Source organism: Schistocerca piceifrons, chromosome 1 (genome assembly GCF_021461385.2).
Source record: "Schistocerca piceifrons isolate TAMUIC-IGC-003096 chromosome 1, iqSchPice1.1, whole genome shotgun sequence".
In the NCBI taxonomy this organism is placed as follows: domain Eukaryota; kingdom Metazoa; phylum Arthropoda; class Insecta; order Orthoptera; family Acrididae; genus Schistocerca; species Schistocerca piceifrons.
In genome coordinates, this window is record NC_060138.1 from 477,855,744 (window position 1) to 477,875,255 (window position 19,512).

At 45.1% G+C, this 19,512-nt stretch overlaps 1 protein-coding gene across 1 annotated transcript in view; it reads left to right on the forward strand.

Annotated features, from left to right (window-relative positions):
* LOC124800691 (transcription factor Sp8-like) overlaps window positions 1–18,113 on the forward strand; it is a 229,751-nt gene extending 211,638 nt beyond the window's left edge. The window contains exons 5-6 of the mRNA XM_047263015.1: window positions 3,020–3,295; window positions 17,046–18,113. Of these exons, the coding sequence (XP_047118971.1) occupies window positions 3,020–3,295; window positions 17,046–17,414 (645 nt within the window). The 3' untranslated portion in view covers window positions 17,415–18,113. The remainder of the gene's footprint in view (window positions 1–3,019; window positions 3,296–17,045) is intronic.
* The last annotated feature ends 1,399 nt before the right edge of the window (window positions 18,114–19,512 follow it).

The following is a 19,512-nucleotide window of genomic DNA, read 5'->3' on the forward strand; positions in this document are numbered from 1 at the left end:
CGAGCGGTTCTAGGCGCTTCAGTCTGAAACCGCGAGACCACTACGGTCGCAGGTTCGAATCCTGCCTCGGGCATGGCTGTGTGTGATGTCCTTAGGTTAGTTGGGTTTAAGTAGTTCTAAGTTTTAGGTGACTGATGCCCTCAGCTGTTAAGTCCCATAGGGCTCATAGCCATTTGAACCATTTTTTGGGACATACAAGGTGAGAATGTGGGTCTCACGGGAGGCATGCCGGAGATAAGTCCCTGCAGTCGCACTGTCCTCTGTGTCCTTGGTGGCTCAGATGGATAGAGCGTCTGCCATGTAAGCAGGAGATCCCGGGTTCGAGTCCCGCTCGCGGTACACACTTTCGATTGTCCCCGTTGACGTATATCAAGTCCTGTATGCATCTAAGCGTAGTGATTTTATTGTAATTTCAAACGTCGATTTATCGTGAATACCAATATTTCGTAGAAAATTAAACTGTCGACGTATTGACAATATCGATGCCTGCACCCGTTATAATGAGTGTTTTGGTCTTCCGTCAATGGTCTTCCGGGCTTTTTAGTTCTTCTTTCGACTTTAATGCTTTTCAAACTTTGTTCTGTGTTTCGAGATATGGCCGTTTCTAACAAGAGGGTTTCTGGGGTGTAGGCCCTTCTGGGCCTTTCCGAGTTTCTATAATCCACGTAGTCATGGTCTTCTTGTTGCGGAAGTAGACAAATATATTTCTGAAAATGTAAGTAATTGGACAGATAAAAAAATTTACGCACTAAGCGATACCAGGACAATACACAAATAAAAGGTGTTACAGTGAGCAAGCTTTCGCAGCCAGTGGCTCCTTCCCCTGCCAGAAGAGCTGAAGGGGAAAGAGACAGGAGGAAGGAAAAAAACTGCTGAGATTTAGAAAAAGGGGTAGAGTTCGGAAATGTCGCCCATAACCCCAGGTCAGAGGAGATTCAGTGGACGGAATGAGAAGGAAAGACTGTTGGGGACTGAACCGGACGCTATTTGAAAACCTGAGAGCTTAAAGAGGGAGGATGCGTAATATGCAAGACAAATTCTCGATTATTAACTCGTACACGCTGTTTTAGCTCTGATTTCTGTCTTGCATGTTACCCTATCTACCTTTAAGCTCTCAGGTTTTCAAATCTCGTCCGATGCAGTCCTCAACAATCAGTCTTTCTTTCGCATCCCGTACGCACAGGTGATGCTGAGGGAATTAGATTAGGAAATGAGACACTTAAGCTAGTAGATGAGTTTTGCTATTTGGGTAGCAAAATAACTGGTGATGGTTGAAGTAGAGAGAATATAAAACGTAGACTGACAATGGCAAGGAAAGCATTTCTGAAGAGGAGAAACTTGTTAACATTAAGTATAAATTTAAGCGCCAGGAAGTCTTTTCTGGAGGTATTTGTATGGAGTGTAGCCACGTATGGAAGTGAAACATGGATGATACACAGTTTAGACAAGAAGAGAATAGAAGCTTTCGAAATGTGGTGATACAGAAGAATGCTGAATATTTGATGGGTAGATCACGTAACTAATGAGGAAGTAGTCAACAGAATTGGGGAGAAGAGGAATTTCTGGCAGAACTTGACTAGAATAAGGGATCGGTTGATAGGACGCGTTCTGAGGCATCAAGGGATTAGTATTAAAGGGCAGTGTGGATGGTAAAAATCGTAGGGGGAGACCAAGATATGAATGCACTAAACGATTCAGAAGGATGTAGGTTACAGTAGTTACTTGGAGATGAAGAAGCTTGCACAGGATAGAGTAGCATGTAGAGATGCATCAAACCAGTCTCTGGACTGAAGACCGCAATAACAACAACAACAACAAGTTTTCTTTTATGAATCTGCTATGACGAATTAGGTGGCCAGTTAATTTAGTTTTTCTTGTCAAGGTCTGTGTAATTGCTCTCAGTTCAGGATGTTTTTGTGGTTTTCCTCGGTATTCACTTTTCTATTGCTTGTAATTATTTTATTTTATAGTTTGCCTAGAGTCCACTCTGCGCAACTAAAACTCAAAATGCTGCAAATAAAAGTCTCGATGAATTTATATCTTGTTTCTGTATTATGGTGGTTAGTTGTTAATAAATTACTCTTATTTCTGAAGGCCTGTTTATTTATTTCAGCCGGCCGGTGTGGCCAAGCGGTTAAAGGCGCTACAGTCTGGAACCGCGTGACCGCTACGGTCGCAGGTTCGGATCCTGCCTCGGGCATGGATGTGTGTGATGTCCTTAGGTTAGTTAGGTTTAAGTAGTTCTAAGTTCTAGGGGACTGATGACCTTAGAAGTTAAGTCCCATAGTGCTCAGAGCCATTTGAACCATTAGTTATTTCATTGCTTCTTTTAAGATACATTTGTTGTCATCTGTTGTTGTACATCCCAAGTATCAGAATTCATTAACTTGCATCAGTATTCATTTATTTGCATCAGTACTTTATTTCCTATCTTAATAAAAGTGTGAGTGAAGTCGCATTGGAGGCTATTGACTATTCCAGCAAACATGCGTAGAGCTTTAGTTAAGCTGGCTAGGTCGCATAAAAAATCGTACAGCAGGTGAAGACTGGCTTTATTGATCACAGAGTATGCGTGAAGAGTTTCGGAGTTATTTTCGTCCTCACAATTCCAAGTGCAAAGGTAACACAAGGACAGGAGCGATACCAGCTGTACTACCTTCGCACTTGGATTACTGACGATGGAAGTAAATCCGAAACACCTCATAGATACTTTGTGATCAATAAAGTCATACTTCACCTGCTATATAACTTCTTACGCGGCATTGCCAGCTTAACTACACGTCTATGCATATTTCCTATCTTAATGCTTACACTTACTTGTCTACCCGGTTTATTTATAACCACTATTTTGGCCTTGTTTGTTGTCTTTTTGATATACGAATCTAAAATATCCGTATTTTACTTGAGACATATCGTTAGCTTCGGCTCCTTATGACGTCGATATAAATATCGATACTCGCCTCGAGGCACGACGTCAGAGTGCGGTGTTGACAGTGTGTGGTTTTGCTCGTGCCGGCAGGACACGTACAAGTCGATGCTGCCGGGCGCGGCGCAGGGCGCCTTCGGGCTGCACGCGCACCACGCGCACGCGCACGCGCACGCGCCGTCGCCGTCGCCGGTGTCTGCCGCGGCGTCGCTGCCGCCGCAGGTGCCGTCGCCGCGCTCGCAGCGCCGCTACACGGGCCGCGCCACCTGCGACTGCCCCAACTGCCAGGAGGCGGAGCGCCTCGGGCCCGCAGGCGTGCACCTGCGCAAGAAGAACATCCACAGCTGCCACATCCCCGGCTGCGGGAAGGTGCGTACCGACCGGCGGCTAGCGCCCAACTGCCCTCTCCCCCATTTCCCCGGACCTACAACCCTTGTGCGAAATCAGCTCCTTTCTTTCTTGTATCTGGTCTGGGAGGGAAGTAGTAACAGAACGTCGCTTCCAGGGCCCTCTGTAGTTCATTCTGTAAGATACGCGGTCCAGAACATGGCTGCAGCCTGTCAGGAGTCGAAATCAGCTCTCTGCTGAGCACGATCCAGGAGACACAGCAGTAGAATGCAGCTTTGAGCTAGCAAAAGAGGGGTGCTCATATTGCTCTATCTTAAAGATTCGGAACAGAGCTTTAGCCTGTAACTAGTACGGAATCAGCTTATCAGCTTGTTTCACCGTCCGCCCCCGGTAGCTGAGTGGCGCTTGCACGGTAGCTCAGCGTGTTCGGTCAGAGAGCTGCTTGGCCTCTGTAATAAAAAAGTGAGTTAAAGGATCAGCAACGAACTTGAACGGATGTCACGAGACGTCCGCAACGACCAAACACAAAAATCAGCAACGAACAAAATGAAAAAAAAGTGCTCAGCGCGACAGAATGTCGATCCTAAGGGCCCGGGTTCGAATCCCGGCTGCGTCAGAGATTTTCTCCGCTAAGGGACTGGGTGTTGTGTTGTCCAAATTACCATCATTTCGTCCCAATCGACGCGCAAGTCGCCGAAGTAGCGTCAAATCGAAAGACTTGCATCCGGCGAACGGTGTACCCGACGAGAGGCCCTAGTCACACGTCATTTATATTTATTTACTTTATCTCGTTTCACTATCGAATTTGGTTCGAGAGAGATTTACTGAAAGAGTGAAGCATCCATTGGGCATGCGGGCTACCCGTACAGTACATTCTGTGAAATTCGCAACCCAGGAAAGTTAACTACTCCATCGTTGTACCTTTTAATCTCCTCTTGGTCCCATCCAAAAGACGTTTGATATCTCCGCAGAAATATGTTTTTCATTGTTTTCTTCATCTTGGTGAAGAGATCTTGTTAGATCTGTAGCAGACAATGATGAACAGAAAAAAGACATTTCCGTTAATTCCACTTGTTAAAGACATTTATCCAGTCATTTCAACCACATATGCAAATTTGATACATGAAAAACATGAACTTAAAACGCCACAAAATAAAAATAAATATTCAATAATGTATTGCACGTAACGTAAAAAACTTGGATGTTTACGTACCATAAATATTAGTTACAAAAGTGAATCAACTGCCGCACAGCCGGCCGAAGTGGCCGTGCGGTTAAAGGCGCTGCAGTCTGGAACCGCAAGACCGCTACGGTCGCAGGTTCGAATCCTGCCTCGGGCATGGATGTTTGTGATGTCCTTAGGTTAGATAGGTTTAACTAGTTCTAAGTTCTAGGGGACTAATGACCTCAGCAGTTGAGTCCCATAGTGCTCAGAGCCATTTGAACCATTTTTGAACTGCCGCACAATAGCACGAGGGGCGTTAAATAAATAATGCAAATCATTTCTTTTCTGAAAGCAGTTTGGTTTTGTTCAGAATCCCAATACACCATATTATTCCCCACTCTTTTGGCTACTTTTCGTTACAAGCTCTGTTCAACGCGACGGTCTTAAGCCACTTTACTGTGAGGGCCGGTATGCCAGCATGGTACCACTGTACGGGTCGACGTCGGAGCCAATGTCCTGTTGCATCAGTAACCTCTCCATCATCCACTTGCTGCTCCCTACGGAATGTATCCATCATTGGGCCAAACAGATGCGAGTCGGAAGGTACGAGATTCGGGGTATAGGGCCGATCTGGAAGGACAGCCCCTTGAAGTTTTGTGAGCCCATCTCGAGTGGACAGAGTTATGTGAGGCTTTGTTTTGTCACGGAGAACGAAAAGTTCGCTTGCATTTTTGTGGTACTTTTCAATATTGTAGGCCTCACAAGTGTGTGCGGTCGGCCGGCACCCTGGAGATCGGACGGGTTTGAGCGACGTCGTTGCGATGGTGATACGCACCTCGCCCAACGACTCATCGTGCTTTTGTTCACTTCCAGGTCTCCGAAGACATTCTGCAAGCGCCTATGAACATCCGCAATGCTCTGGTTTTCCAATCACAGCTCTCCCCTTGGGAAACACCTTCGTTAGCGCAGCCACATACCGGAACTTTATGAAACTGCAAGGGCTGGAGCGGGAATATTACACGATCTCCCACAACAAAGCCACATATTTTCTATCGAAACTGGCCGAGAAAATATGTGTTACATTACTTAATGAACATATTAATAACAAGCTGCGTTATGTAGAATTGAGAATAAAGAACGAGACTAAACAGCAATAAATCAAAGGCCCAGAACCAAATAGAATGAAATGACAGTATATAATAGTTTTCGCAAATAGAAACCAAGACTGTTCATATCTGTTCAGATATATCAGTAACCATTTACAGCAAGATAATAGTTGCAACGGTTTCTTCTGTAGGTAATCGACCGAGTTACTAAGTTATTGGACTTAGGTGTGGGAGAATTGCGGTTCATCCAGATCTAGGCGCATGTCAAGGAAGTTCCCTCAAAATGATAATCCCATATGTCCTGTCCCAGCCTTGTCCATTGAGAGACTAAACTTAGTCTCTAACGACCATGTATTCGATGGAGCGTTAAACCCTCTATACCACTCCTTTCCTGAAATTATAAAATGTACTGTCCTATGTACAGAGCTTGTAAGGCCGCAAGATTAGTGTTTCTTTGTTACTGTAAAATGTGTTTAGATTTTTAAAAACAAATTAATGATACATTGAAAAAATTTCTGCTTATACTATGCTTTGCGCTTGGATTTTATTACTGTTAAATTAACGAGATGCTGATCTCAGCACACTGACACTTGTGTGGTTGTGCATATGGTGAAATTATGAGAAAGTTAATTGAAAAACAAAAGCAGCCTGCATTCTGATCGGCATGTTTGGAGATACTGTAGTGATGACAACCTCGTAAGGAAAAGTCATTCGTAATGAGCATGAAGGTAGTGATAACTGTAGTGTATTGTGCATGTAATAATAATTACGGTAGTTTGCAACCATAGAAGGAGATACCAGAGTGTTAGCCTGAAATAAAGGATACCTTATTACTATGCTGTAGTAACGGATCAGTAACGTTCATAAGTAAAGTCTGTGTACTGCATATGATTTGATGTGATGTAGACTTGCAAGCTGGTTGGTAATAATTAGGAATATTTCTAAATTCTTTACGTATGTGTTATTTCTTGACTATGTTTCTGTATCCTGTTCCTTCTTGTCGTATTGCCGATTTCTTGTCGCATTACTGATTTCTTGTAAATGTTTGAAAGGCATATTGCCATTTCTTATTTTCCATTGTGTTCATTTCTGGCAATGTAATTTATAGTGCGAGGTGTCTAACATTTTCACCTCAAATAACTTTTGACTCGTCGAAGTTACCTGCAGTCCCTTTTCAGCTAGATGGATAGTGAGCAAGATCTCATGAAAAAGACTATCCCGTTTTCTGAGCTTCATTAATTACCGAGATGTAACGCTATTTTTTTTCTACCAGAATAGCAGATCTATATGAGACAAATTCACTGATACTGACCTTTTATGTGTGTTACGAGAAATTGCAAAAACAAAAAATATCGAACATGAGAATTTTGTACTATTGTTGCGGCCGCTTGTCAGGGCGTTAGAAGTTCATGCCCCTCTCCATGGAAACGCGCTGCCTGGTTGAGACGTAAATTCATGACTGAGTGCTAGACTTTACACAGGCTTAAACATATTTTTTGTTATTTTTTCTTTTTTTATTTAGTCGAAAGTCATTCAGCCCGATTTACGGCCAGATAAAGTATCTCTTATCTCGACGACGCAGTTAACAGGTGGAGCTACTTTCCGTGGCGAATGGAGCTACCTGATTGCGTTCCACTCGAACGCCCCAACGACAGCACAAAAGTCCTCATATTCAATGTATTTTCTAGTCAAACTTACCAATGAAATATGATATTGAATTTGTCTCATGCAGATCTACTGTTGCACGGCAAAAAATTCGTGTGTCTCGTTTTAAGACAGAAAATTGATGGCTCTACCTTGGTGATTAAAGAACTTGCGAAGTCGCTTCAGTTTCATGAGTCCCTAATCCCTGTTCGTTTCAGCGAAGAGAGATTGTAAATTCCTTGAACGAGCCAAAGGTTATTTGAGGTGAAATAGTTGAGCTCATCATCCTGGATATACAGGGTGTACCATAATTAACAGCGAAAGATGACACTGGTGAAAGCACACGATAATTGAAACAAAATCGTTCCAGTACATATGGGCTTGCAAAAGAGCCGTTTTCGAGAAAAAAACAATGTGTGGTTACGAGCCTACAACGACTGCAGCGAGAAATATTATCTTTACTAGTAATTCCGCAATCAGGTCCCGTCACCACGTCATCCTCTTCCATGTGACGTCATTCCGATGCGGAATGAAGCGGCACTGGGTCAGTACACAGTTCTCGCGACAGTCGTCGGATAGCCAGACCTTAGAGCCGATACTTCTCACCATTCAAGTAGCTCCCTCTTCCGGTTCTTCTACCAAGGAAAAAAATCCTTCGCAATACCGCGAAACAAACTCGGGTCTTGCGCGTGACGTCAGGTGCGCCGACCATTCAGCTACGGAGACGGAGGAAATATTGTCAAATGCAAATGTATTTGAAATGTGAACGTTTCGATTAATACTTCACTTATCTGGTCTCCACACTTTCAAGCATTATTGAACTAGAATACTACTTCAGCGCGATAGCTGCTACAATGTACTGTACCCTAGTATCGCCCCCCCTCTCCCCGCCCCCGCACCCCACGTATTATCTCGTGAAGCTTGATAAGGCTATACAATTCGCTTTCGCTGCTCCATTTCTTAAACCGAATCAGTTGGAGTGCTGTACATTTTTGAGATGAACCCAGACAGAAAAATGCAGAGGGCCGAGGTTAGATGGCCTCACAGGCCACATTACAGACCCTGCCTGACCTGTCTGTCTTGGACCATATCGGCGCATTAGATGTCGTCTGTGGGTGTCCCAGCATGCATCAACCACATTCCCCAACCATGGTCCGTAGGTGAAATTTGACCCCAATAAAAATCGAAAAGCTTACGTGCCCTATTCATTTTTACTGCTACTATAATACTTTACAGTGAAGGCAGCGGTGGCTCGTAACGATAAATCCGCAATTATCTCGCAACCGGCTCTGTGGCGGGCCCATAGTTACTGGAACATTTCCGCTTGTATTATCGTACACTTCAAATCGTGCCAGTCTTCGCTACTTATTGTGATACTCCCTGCATATGTCTGACACGCTGTCATTCAAGTTGGACGAATGAGCAAAGTGATTTGTCTTGTGTGAGATTTGTCACTGCCTAAGCGTACCACTAGAGACACTCCTGGCAAAGACAAGCCGGCAAGCGGCAGCGGCTGCAGGCGCCGTCTGCCGGTTTGTTTTGCCGGAGGTGTTGCCAGCAGTGTAGCCCTCCTGCCCCCGCTCCCCGGCTCGGAGACTAATACCCGCCTCTCTTTTCATTCCAGTGCCAACCCCCTGGCACGAACCTCCACAGCTGCCACATCCCGGGATGCGACAAGGTAAGCACCCAGTCCAGACCAATGCACCTCCCAGGAGGCTCACGCTGTCTGTCGACACCTCCACACGCACACGCGCACATACACGAACGCACACACACACACACACACACACACACACACAACCACACACACACACATGCTCCTCCCCGCTTTGTCTCACTCGTAGTGCTGCAATAACAGCTCCCTGCAAATCACCGGTTACTCATTCACGAATATCCTCCCTTACTCCTTCGCTTTTGTAGTATATTTGGAACACTTACTCTTGCAGTGCTCACACCTCTGCTGTTTGCTTCCTTTCCTGCACTTAGTAGTTCTCTATAATCCCTAACTAGTGGCGGTTTCCTTGCTTAGTGGTAGAATCTCTGCATGCTGCTGCCTTGTAAGAACTTAGCTTAACATGGAACGTTGCTTACATTATCTAGTACACTGCTGTAAAATAGGTATAGACCTAACATATTGTGTGCTACAACAGAGGTCCCGAGATGATGTGGAACGACAGAATTCAACGAGTAAATGACCGCAGAGCCAAGCAAGTATTTGTTCCCGTGAAGTTTACAGAAACAGCAGAAATGAAGCTATATAATGTAGAAAACGAACTTGCTGCAGACTGCAATGCAATAAGCTGTATTACAGGTAGACAATGAAATTTAAAAGTCCAAACAGACTCTGCTTACGTAATATCGGAGTCGTTTCTTAGAAACTTTTCGATACAAATACTTGGGATCTCTGTGTTACACGATGTCTAACCAATGAACGCTTTGCAAAATAAAATAGAGAAACTCTGAATTATATAGAGGGCAGTCAACAGGAAACGAGACAGATGGAAAAATTAATCGCCATAACTCTTGGTACGTACATTTATGCCACTGTGAGACAAAAAGACGATCAACCCCTTCATGGAAAAGTGTTTACGGTTTCATGATCGTATCCAGGCGTGCCGCCACAAATCGACGGACGCGAATGCCTTTCTTCATGGCTCCAAAAACGCAGAAATCACAAGGAGAGAGATCGGGATTCTATGGAGGATGAGTATGAGCTCCCCAGCAAAACTTCTGCAGCGTCGTCGAAACAACCTTGGCAACATGAGGGCAGGTGTTTTGTCCGCAGGCTGTTTAGAATATGCTGTAGAAGTTTCTCTGGGAAGCCCTTACAAATGGGTCAAATGGCTCTGAGCACTATGGGAGTTAACTGCTGAGGTCATCAGCCCGCTAGAACTTAGAACTACATAAACCTAACTAACCTAAGGACATCACACACATCCATGCCCGAGGCAGGATTCGAACCTGCGACCGTTGCGGTTGCGCGGTTCCAGACTGTAGCGCCTAGAACCGCTCGGCCACCTCGGCCGGCGGAAACCCTTACACATCCTCCATTCAGTCCTGATCTCGCCCCATGCGATTTCCGTATTTTTGGAGCCTTCAAGAAAGCATTCGTGGCCGTCGATTTACTTCAGACGAAGGGGTGCACACCTGCGTACAATCATGGCTTCGTAGACAACAGTAAACATTTTTGCACGAAGACGTTGACCATAGTGTCTCAAAGTCGATAAATGTACGTATTAACAGTTACTACGATTATGTTTGAAACATTAAACAATTTATTACCCTTTTCCCATCTGTCTCGTTTTCATTTGGTTGCCACTTATATTATAATAATAGGTAACATGGACTGAAAGTGGTTATTGCGATTACATTTGAAACAATAAACTATTTATTAAATTTTTTCCATTTGTCTCGTTTTCAATTGGTTGCCCCTTATGCTATAATAATAGGTGATATGGTCCGAAAGTGTCACTGGGGTTGAATCCGACAGAACAAGAGCTAACAGCATGCAGAGATTTCATATAGCAATTAGAAAATGTACTTTCTACAATAACATATTCATTTCCTGAAGTAGACACACTGCTATGACAACGTTTTTACAGTGTTTAAGCGAGTCTTCATTGGTTGGTTGGACAACATATGACACATTTTCTTAACGAAACAAGCAGACGACGCAAGAATTTTACTTCCGATATATATCCAACAGCTGTGTGGGTCATTAAGGTGCAGAATCTGGCAAGAACAACGATGCGTAGAAGCTTACAGGATTTTGTATTGTATGTCTAAGAGCTCTTCAGTTATAGAGAGACAGCTAGAACGTCGAAGACAGAATTACAGCTCATCAACTTTTTTCAGTAGAGAATGTGTTAATAAATTGCCTTGAATTATTTTCACTAAGGGTACAGTAACAGAATTCTCGAGCAGTTCTGGACGAAGAAGAGGAGAGAATATAAAATGAAAATTAATAGGCTCGTAATTGGGTAAACGAATGGAAATAACCATTGATCTGAAACTTTAGTTTTTCCCGGCATGTAAGATGTTCAAATAGCTTATGGGAACCCGGCCTAGTGACGACTTCAGCAGCCGCCGATATTTCCACATGGCATACTTTCATTTTCAAGGCACAAGTATAGCAAGTAAGTTGTGTGGGAGGGAAAGCTTCCTTGTTCCATTTGTACCTTGAAAATCACGGAGTGTGCACATGTCGAAGACGTCACGCGGCTGTATTCCCTTTAGTTATTTGAGTGACTATAAAATAAAATTAATAATTATTGGTGAAGGAACTGATCGTCGTAGGGACGCAGTCGGTAATTTTTCTAGTGCCCCATGTGGTAGTACTTTTATTTATCTGTCGATCACTTTTACAGGGATAGCGATTGGAACATGTCCAAAATACTCTTCGCTGCGTAGTCTACAGCTGCTTGTTGCGTGTTTGTGTAGATGTTGATGTCAATTACATAATCAACTGTCACTAACGTCGTAGTAGAAATGCATGAAGTTGTGCCCAATTTATAGTATTACTTTGTAACTATAGCGTCTCCACTATATTTATAATGTCTTTTAAAACTTCGATTTTTAATATAATGATACAAAATACAATATACAGTGGCTTTTAGCGTATTTGTGTAAATGTAGATGTCACTTACAGAATGTACCATCGTCAATAGGGTATCAGTCCTAAAGGGCATGTGACCGTTATTTTTGTGCTTGTTTGCCATTGCAGTGTCGTCCTACATTTATAAAGTTTTTGTAAAATCTCGATATTTAATATAATGGCGCGAAGTAGCCTCCACTGTGCATTCTACCGTGCCTTGTGGCGTATTTGTATAATGTAGATGTCAAATACATAATCCACCGTCACTAGTACCATACCAGTCATACATGCCCATGACTTTGTGAGCGATATTTTAGTGTTTGTTTGGCACTAGAGCGCCTTCACTGCATTTCTGAAGCCCTTGTAACGCCACGATATTGAGAGGATGGCGCGTGTGTTGCAGGTGTACGGCAAGACGTCGCACCTCAAGGCGCACTTGCGTTGGCACACAGGAGAGCGGCGGTTAGTCTGAAACTCACTACACTCGCTAATCACATACTTGACTTCGTGATCGATATTTCAGGTGAAGGTAAATTCTTCTGGGAGATTTGGCAGCGGCGCATTCCTCTCCAGTCTACTTCTCCAAAACACGACGTTTCGTCGCCTCTGCTGGGATCTTCGTCAGGAGTCTTCTGGTGTTCGCCTGGGTGACTTAACACTGTCGGAAACCTGTGTCGCGTTCCCTTCTAAAAGCACATTTTGCTGTGCTCTTTACGAAGAAGTGGAGAACTGGGTAAAACTTCTTACATGATCACTGATGGACCATCGTCATTGGTATAGGCCTACTACTTCAGTATTTATACAATGTAAAGACGGTGGCCTCGTACTCGAGAGGACGCGGGAACCAATCCCGGTTATCCAACACAGATTTGCTTTTTCCTTAATTTCCGTAAATCGTGTACGTCGAATGATTGCTTTGAAACGGAACAGCCGATTTCCTTGCCCCAATCGGTGTTTGAGTTCCTTCTCTAATGACGCCGTCATCGACGGGGCGTGAAATCCTAATTTTCCTTACTTCTGTTAGTTACTTCCTTGATGGCGAAAAGCCATGTAGCTACCACCTGTGTAGAAATTACGGTCATTCTTAGAGATATCTTCATGCTATCAAGAAAGTAAATGCATAGTCAAGGTGCGCGAAGTATATAAACTATCAAGATGGCGGCAAAATAACTATGATATTTCGGCAGTATTCTCCCTCTCTTTCGCCTCCAGCGATTAGTGCCTGCCCAATGACGATGGCCCACCAACAGCAGTGGAATGGAAACAATTACCAAGGAACCACCTTGTCGGCACGACAACAGTAATCCAGGGTGGACTACTGGAACAGTTTTCAGGCGAGCAGTAGTATATTGATTTGTTGCAAACAACTTTTATTTGTGCAGTGTTGCAGTGCGGACAGACCGGAAGGGAAAGAAGTATGCGCCGTCTCCCTTCCACCAATGACAGCGGTGTGCTAGCCAATCGAAAAACGTCAATTGCCCTTAAGCGCCCGTATGTTGGCAACATTCTCCCTCTCTTGCTACCAGCTATTATGACCTAACCAGACGAATTTTATTTAAAATATTTTCTGTAAACAGTACAACACAGCTGTTATGTGTTTAAATAATGGCATAATGTAACCAATCACACTTGGAGGATGGGCGTGAAGTCTTTCCTCAATTACAAAAATTATTAGATGTTGTTATGTGGTTTGTTGCAAATGGTAGCTTAACCCTGGATACAATTCCACATGCTCTCCGTTTGTTGCTCTCAGAACGTATGCGGTATTCAACTTTCCTCTATGTGTTTATCAACATCTGTCCCGTTCCCGCCTCTGCAGCATCTTGTATTCGCGCCGTAGGAGTTAGAACGTTAGTAAGTGGTGAAATGTCTGGTGAACGTGGCGAACACGATGGCCCGTCTCTACCGATCTGCCTGGAAAGGTTTCAAAAAAATGTGTGTGAAATCGTATGGGACTTGACTGCTAAGGTCATCAGTCCTTGAGCTTTCACACTACTTAACCTAAATTATCCTAAGGACAAACACACACACCCATGCCCGAGGGAGGACTCGAACCAGCCGCACAGACCGTGGCTGCAGCGTCTTAAACCGCTCGGCTAATCCCGCGTGGCGGAAAGGTTTCATCCTAGAACTGGCGAACAAATAAACTGCCTGTGTGGCAGTGCGCCGCAGTTGAAACTGCCGTAACTGAGGTGTCAGGACACATGTAGAAGACGGTGTGACCCCGCCAATACCCATGGACAACATTGATCCAGTTTATCAGTTGTTGTATATCTTAACAAGACACGGCTGCAAGGGAAGTAGCCACGACATTTTATTTTTATTGCTCTTGTTTACGCTGGTCGTTTTTAGAGATCCTTGAACAGTAATTCTGACGATGAGGGCTTGACCTTCAAAACGCGTAATTCTAGTGTTTCTTACCCTGCATGTAAGTGATTGATTCAACATACTGACTTTTACAACCACGACCCCATACCCTTTGTGGAGAGAATCAAAGCACGTGTACAAGCGGATCTACAAAATTTCCATTCACAAAAAGCTGCATAGCTGTACGAAACGTAGCTTCTTAGAAATAAATTTTTGTAATCAGGGAAAGACTGTATATTTATTTATTCGTAGACAACGAAACTCGGTGACACGACCAACTTGAAGTAACGGCTTACCTTTACATCTGGTTGAAGGAAAGTTTCTTCGCGGCAAATACATAAATGTTTTCCGTTGTATGCGTATGTGTTTGTCACATCTGCTGCAACCGAAAACAGCACTGTATTTGTGCCGAGGAACTTCCCTTGACCTTGATTTACCTTAATATGTGAAGTGAAAATGGTCGCTGGATCGAAACTGTTTATCTGAGGTGACGTAAGTGATGAGATACCTGCTAATAAAATGTCGGACCTCCTCTTGCCAGGAGTAGTGCAGCAGGTGGACGTGGGATGGACCCAACAACTCAGTGGAAGTCCTCTGCAGAAATACTGAGCCACGCTACCCCTATAGCAGTTCATAATTGTGAAAGTGCTGCCAGTGAAGAATTCAGTGCACGCACTAAACTCTCGATTATCTCCCGTAAATGTTCGACAGGGTTTTTGTCGGTCGATCTGGCCGCAAAAACTTTCGTTCTAACTGTCCACAATATTCTTCAAACCACTCACGAACAATTGTGGGCCGTTGGCAAGGCACATAGTCATCCACAAAAATTTCATCGTTTTTTGGGTACATAAAGTCCACGAATAGCTGGAAATGGTCTCCAAGTAGCCGAACATAACCACTTCCTGTCAATGATCAGTTCAGTAGGTCCGGAGCAGCCAGTCTATTCCGTGAAAACACAGCCCATAACATTATGGAGCCAAGAACAGCTTGCACGGTGCCTTCTTGACAACTTCCCCCACTCGAAACCTAACGTCAGCTCTTACCCACTGACATCAGGACTCTGTAACAAGGCCACAGTCTTCCAGTCCCCATTTGGTCACGAGTGCAGGAAAAGCGCTACAGGCGATGTCGTGCTGTTAGGGAAGTTCAAAAAATGTCCGACAGATGGCGCTCCATCTGATCAGAATAGCAATAATTAGCATAACAAAGTAAGACAAAGTAAAGATGGTGTTCTTTACAGAAAATGCTCAATGTGTCCACCATCATTCCTCAACACTTGCGACTTCAGGTAACCCCAAAGCCAATAATCGCACGGACTGAGGTCTGGGGACCTGGGAGGCCAAGCATGACGAAACTGGCGGCTGAGTACACGATCATCAGCAAACGACGCACGCAAGAGATCTTTTACGCGTCTAGCTATATGGGGTGGAGCGCCATCGTGCACAAACATCGTACGTTCCAGCAGGTGTTTATCAGCCAGGCTGGGGATGACGCGATTCTGTAACATATCGGCGTACCTCTCACCCGTCACGGTAGCAGTTACAAAACCAGAATCACGCATTTCCTCGAAGAAAAAAGGCCCGATAACGGTAGATGTGGTAAATCCAACCCAGACCGTGACTTTCTCGTCGTGCAGTGGAGTTTCCACGACAGTTCTAGGATTTTCGGTAGCCCAAATTCTGCAGTTGTGGGCATTCACAGACCCTCGGGGCGTGGAATGCGCTTCGTCGGTCCACAACACGTTACTCAACCAATCGTCCTCTTCCGCCATCTTTTGGAACGCCCACACTGCAAATGCCCTCCGCTTCACTAAATCGCCAGGTAACAGTTCATGATGCCGATGGATTTTATACATGTAGCATCGGAGGTTACACCTAAGTGCCAACCAAACAGTAGTGTACGGAATGCCGGTGCGACGTGCGACTGCACGAGCGCTGACTTCCCCGTGCGTAGACGAACCCGCTACAGTGTCCATTTCTTCCTGAACTGTCTCAGCAGCATTACGCCTTGTGCTCGGTCGGCCACTACGGGGTCTATCGTCTAAACAACCCGTGACTTCGAACTTCGAAATCATTCTCGCCACAGCTGCATTTGTCAACGGACCTTTACCCGTTCGAATCCCCTTCCTATGCCGATAGAATCGTAACGCTGAACTAGCAGATTCCCCATTCTGATAATACAGCTTCACTAAAAGCGCCTTTTCAGGTAACGTCAACATGCTGCGACTGGTGGCGCATCTGATTCTCTCTCTCATTGCAGCTCCTTTTATACACGATTGTCATGTGCAGTCACTGATGTTTTGCCGTCCAGCGCCATCTGTCGGACATTTTGTGAACTTTTTTTTGTTCTAATAAAACCCCATGTCATTCCAAGCACGTGTGTCAATTTTTACCTCTCTATCTACATTATTCCGTGGTTTATTAAGTTTTCAAATTTATACTGACTTTTTGATCACCCGGTACATTTCGCTACCCTTTTACATTTGTCACCTCAGTGTAAGATCTTTGATTGGTTCCATGATGCCATTCTATGTAGAATTTCGTCCATCAATTACATTTCTTCGGAAAAAGTGCAGAAATACACAGTTTTATGAGTGATCACTGCTTTAGCTTCCAATTTCGTCCGATCACCCAGAAGCGCCAGAAAACTCCTGACGAGGATCGAAGCGGAGGGGACCGAAACTTCGAATTTCGGAGAAGAAGTTTCAAGGGGGACGTAAAGCATCCTGATCTCTTAGCAGATTTTACTTTCAATGACAACGGCCACGAAAGCTTCTGCAGACTTAGATATTGCAGGTCTTTGTCTGGTGCTACAGCGCCTTCACAATATAATTTATTTCTTATTAAAGTCGCCTTCAAGCTGCCGTGTGTAAAAGAGGCGCGCTCGCTGTTGCAGGTGTACGGCAAGACCTCGCACCTGAAGGCGCACTTGCGCTGGCACACGGGGGAGCGGCCGTTCGTGTGCAACTGGCTCTTCTGCGGCAAGCGCTTCACGCGCTCCGACGAGCTGCAGCGCCACCTGCGCACGCACACGGGCGAGAAGCGCTTCGCGTGCCCCGTGTGCAACAAGCGCTTCATGCGCTCCGACCACCTGGCCAAGCACGTGAAGACGCACAACGGCGGCGGCTCCGGCTCCGGCTCCAAGAAGGGCAGCTCCGAGTCGTGCTCCGACTCGGAGGACGGCGCGTCGCAGCCGGCGGCGTCTCCCGCGTCCGTGGCGCACACGCCCCCGCTCGATGACGTCAAGCCCCCGGGGCTGGTCTGAGCCCGGTGGGGTCCCGCGCTGCTGTACCCGCCCTACCACCACTAGCAGCCGCCGGACCCCGCCCCGGACACGACGCCCGGCCACCCAGCACCGCTGCCCGCCGACGCCCACTGCCGGGGAAGACGCCCGCACGAGACACCGCCGCCTCCGGCGTCAGTGTCCGATCCGACGTTTGCCGCTGTGCTCCGGCGCCAGCCGATTACCGAGTACACAAATCCACATCAGACATGTCTGGTATTCCCCCTTTGCGGACCTTCGATCGTCTTTGAGATAATCGAATAATGGAACAGAATCGCGGTTGTCTACATTACATCAACACACAAGTTACGTCCGAAACGCCAAACTGTACAACATTTCCCTCGTACCACGTCTGCAGCTATAATCAGAACTGATCTAATGGTAACTTTACATCTATTGTCAACCGTCATTTACACGGGACAATTTTTCACTTACTATTTATACTGAATCGGTGAAGAATGAGACTTTTGCGAAGAGTCCGATTGATTTCGTAACAGTAGTGCAGGAGTTGGAGTGACATCTCAGACAGCTCAGTAATACCATTGCCTGCAAAACATTATAATCCAGAATGAGATTTTCACTCTGCAGCGGAGTGTGCGCTGATATGAAACTTCCTGGCAGATTAAAACTACCGTGACTCGAACTCGGGATCTTTGCAAGTGCTCTACCAATGAGCTACCCAAGCACGACTCACGCCCCCTCCTCACAGCTTTGCTTCTGCCAGCTGCTCATCTCCTACCTTCCAAACTTCACAGAAGCTCTCCTGCTGACCTAGAGAGCACTTGCCCGCGAAAGGCAAAGATCTCGAGTTCGCGTCTCGGTCCGGCACACAGTTTTAATCTGCCAGGAAGTTTCAAAACATGATAATGTAGGTTCCAGTCCCTGGCCAGCACACGCCCTGAATGTAACAGTGCTACAGAATGTATTGCAATTACCTCAGTACAAATGGGGCATCGCTACCTACTGAATAGAAGAATTCATTTATGGTCACAGTATAATGTGTAGAACCGCCTGTCTTTGATCACTTTGTTGTTCACCAAGTAATCGTGTTTCCCGTCTACAGTACTTCGTACTTTCTCAAGGTGTAAGTAAGAAAAAGCACTGATGGACCTAACATGTCATAGTTAGAACTGCACCTTTTAAAGGTAAGAATAGAGGGGTATTGAACGAGAGCGACACTCTACACATCGTGAAATGATGTAAATTACACGAACTATTGCCAATGTAAATATTCTTAACACTAATCGCAGTTAATTGTGTCTAAGGACATAACTTTATTGCGATATCTGTTAAGCGTTAACATTGCCAATGACTCATTAATTTACATCCTCTCATAATGTGCGGTATTTTACATTCGTTCAGTTCTTCTTACGCTGAAAACTCTCAGTTCTGACGATGACATGCCACCTCAAAGAATACCCCTGTCCTTTTTAGTCACCCTTGAAATCCTTCCCCCCGCTATCCTCTCCACAAATTACTATCTTCACTTATGGAAACCTCCAAAATCCAGGCTCCTACTGATACTTCCACCTATCGTCCCACGTGCCTCACCTCACTCTTTAGCAAGATCTTCGAATAAGTTATCTCCCGACGCAACCATTACACCTGAACCAACATCGCCTCCTACTGTTAACCAGTGTTGCTTCCGTCCCAATCTCTCCTCTGACGACCAGCTCTGCACCACTCCCATCTCCTGTCTAGCCAGCTCAACTCTCGTTAATGCGCTATTTTTGCCTCCCTCGACCTAGACAAAGCCTATGACCATGTATGGCACTTTGGTCTCCTTTTCAAACTCCAGAAGCATGCACTTCCGGGTAACCATGTCCGCCTTACTGAATCTGTTTTATCTAATCGACCTCCCTTTGTCACTGTTAACAATATCAGTTCCTGTACTTTCCAACTCACTGCAGGAGTGCAAGGCTCTGCCCTCTTTCCTCTACACTGCGATAACACTGCTTTTCTTGTCCTCTACCCTAAACTAAAGAAATCGCAAAGATCGCTCCAAATTCGCCTCAATCAGTTTGACTCCTGGTGTAAACAAGGGCTTCGTAAGGTAAACCCTGTGAAACTCAGCCAGTAG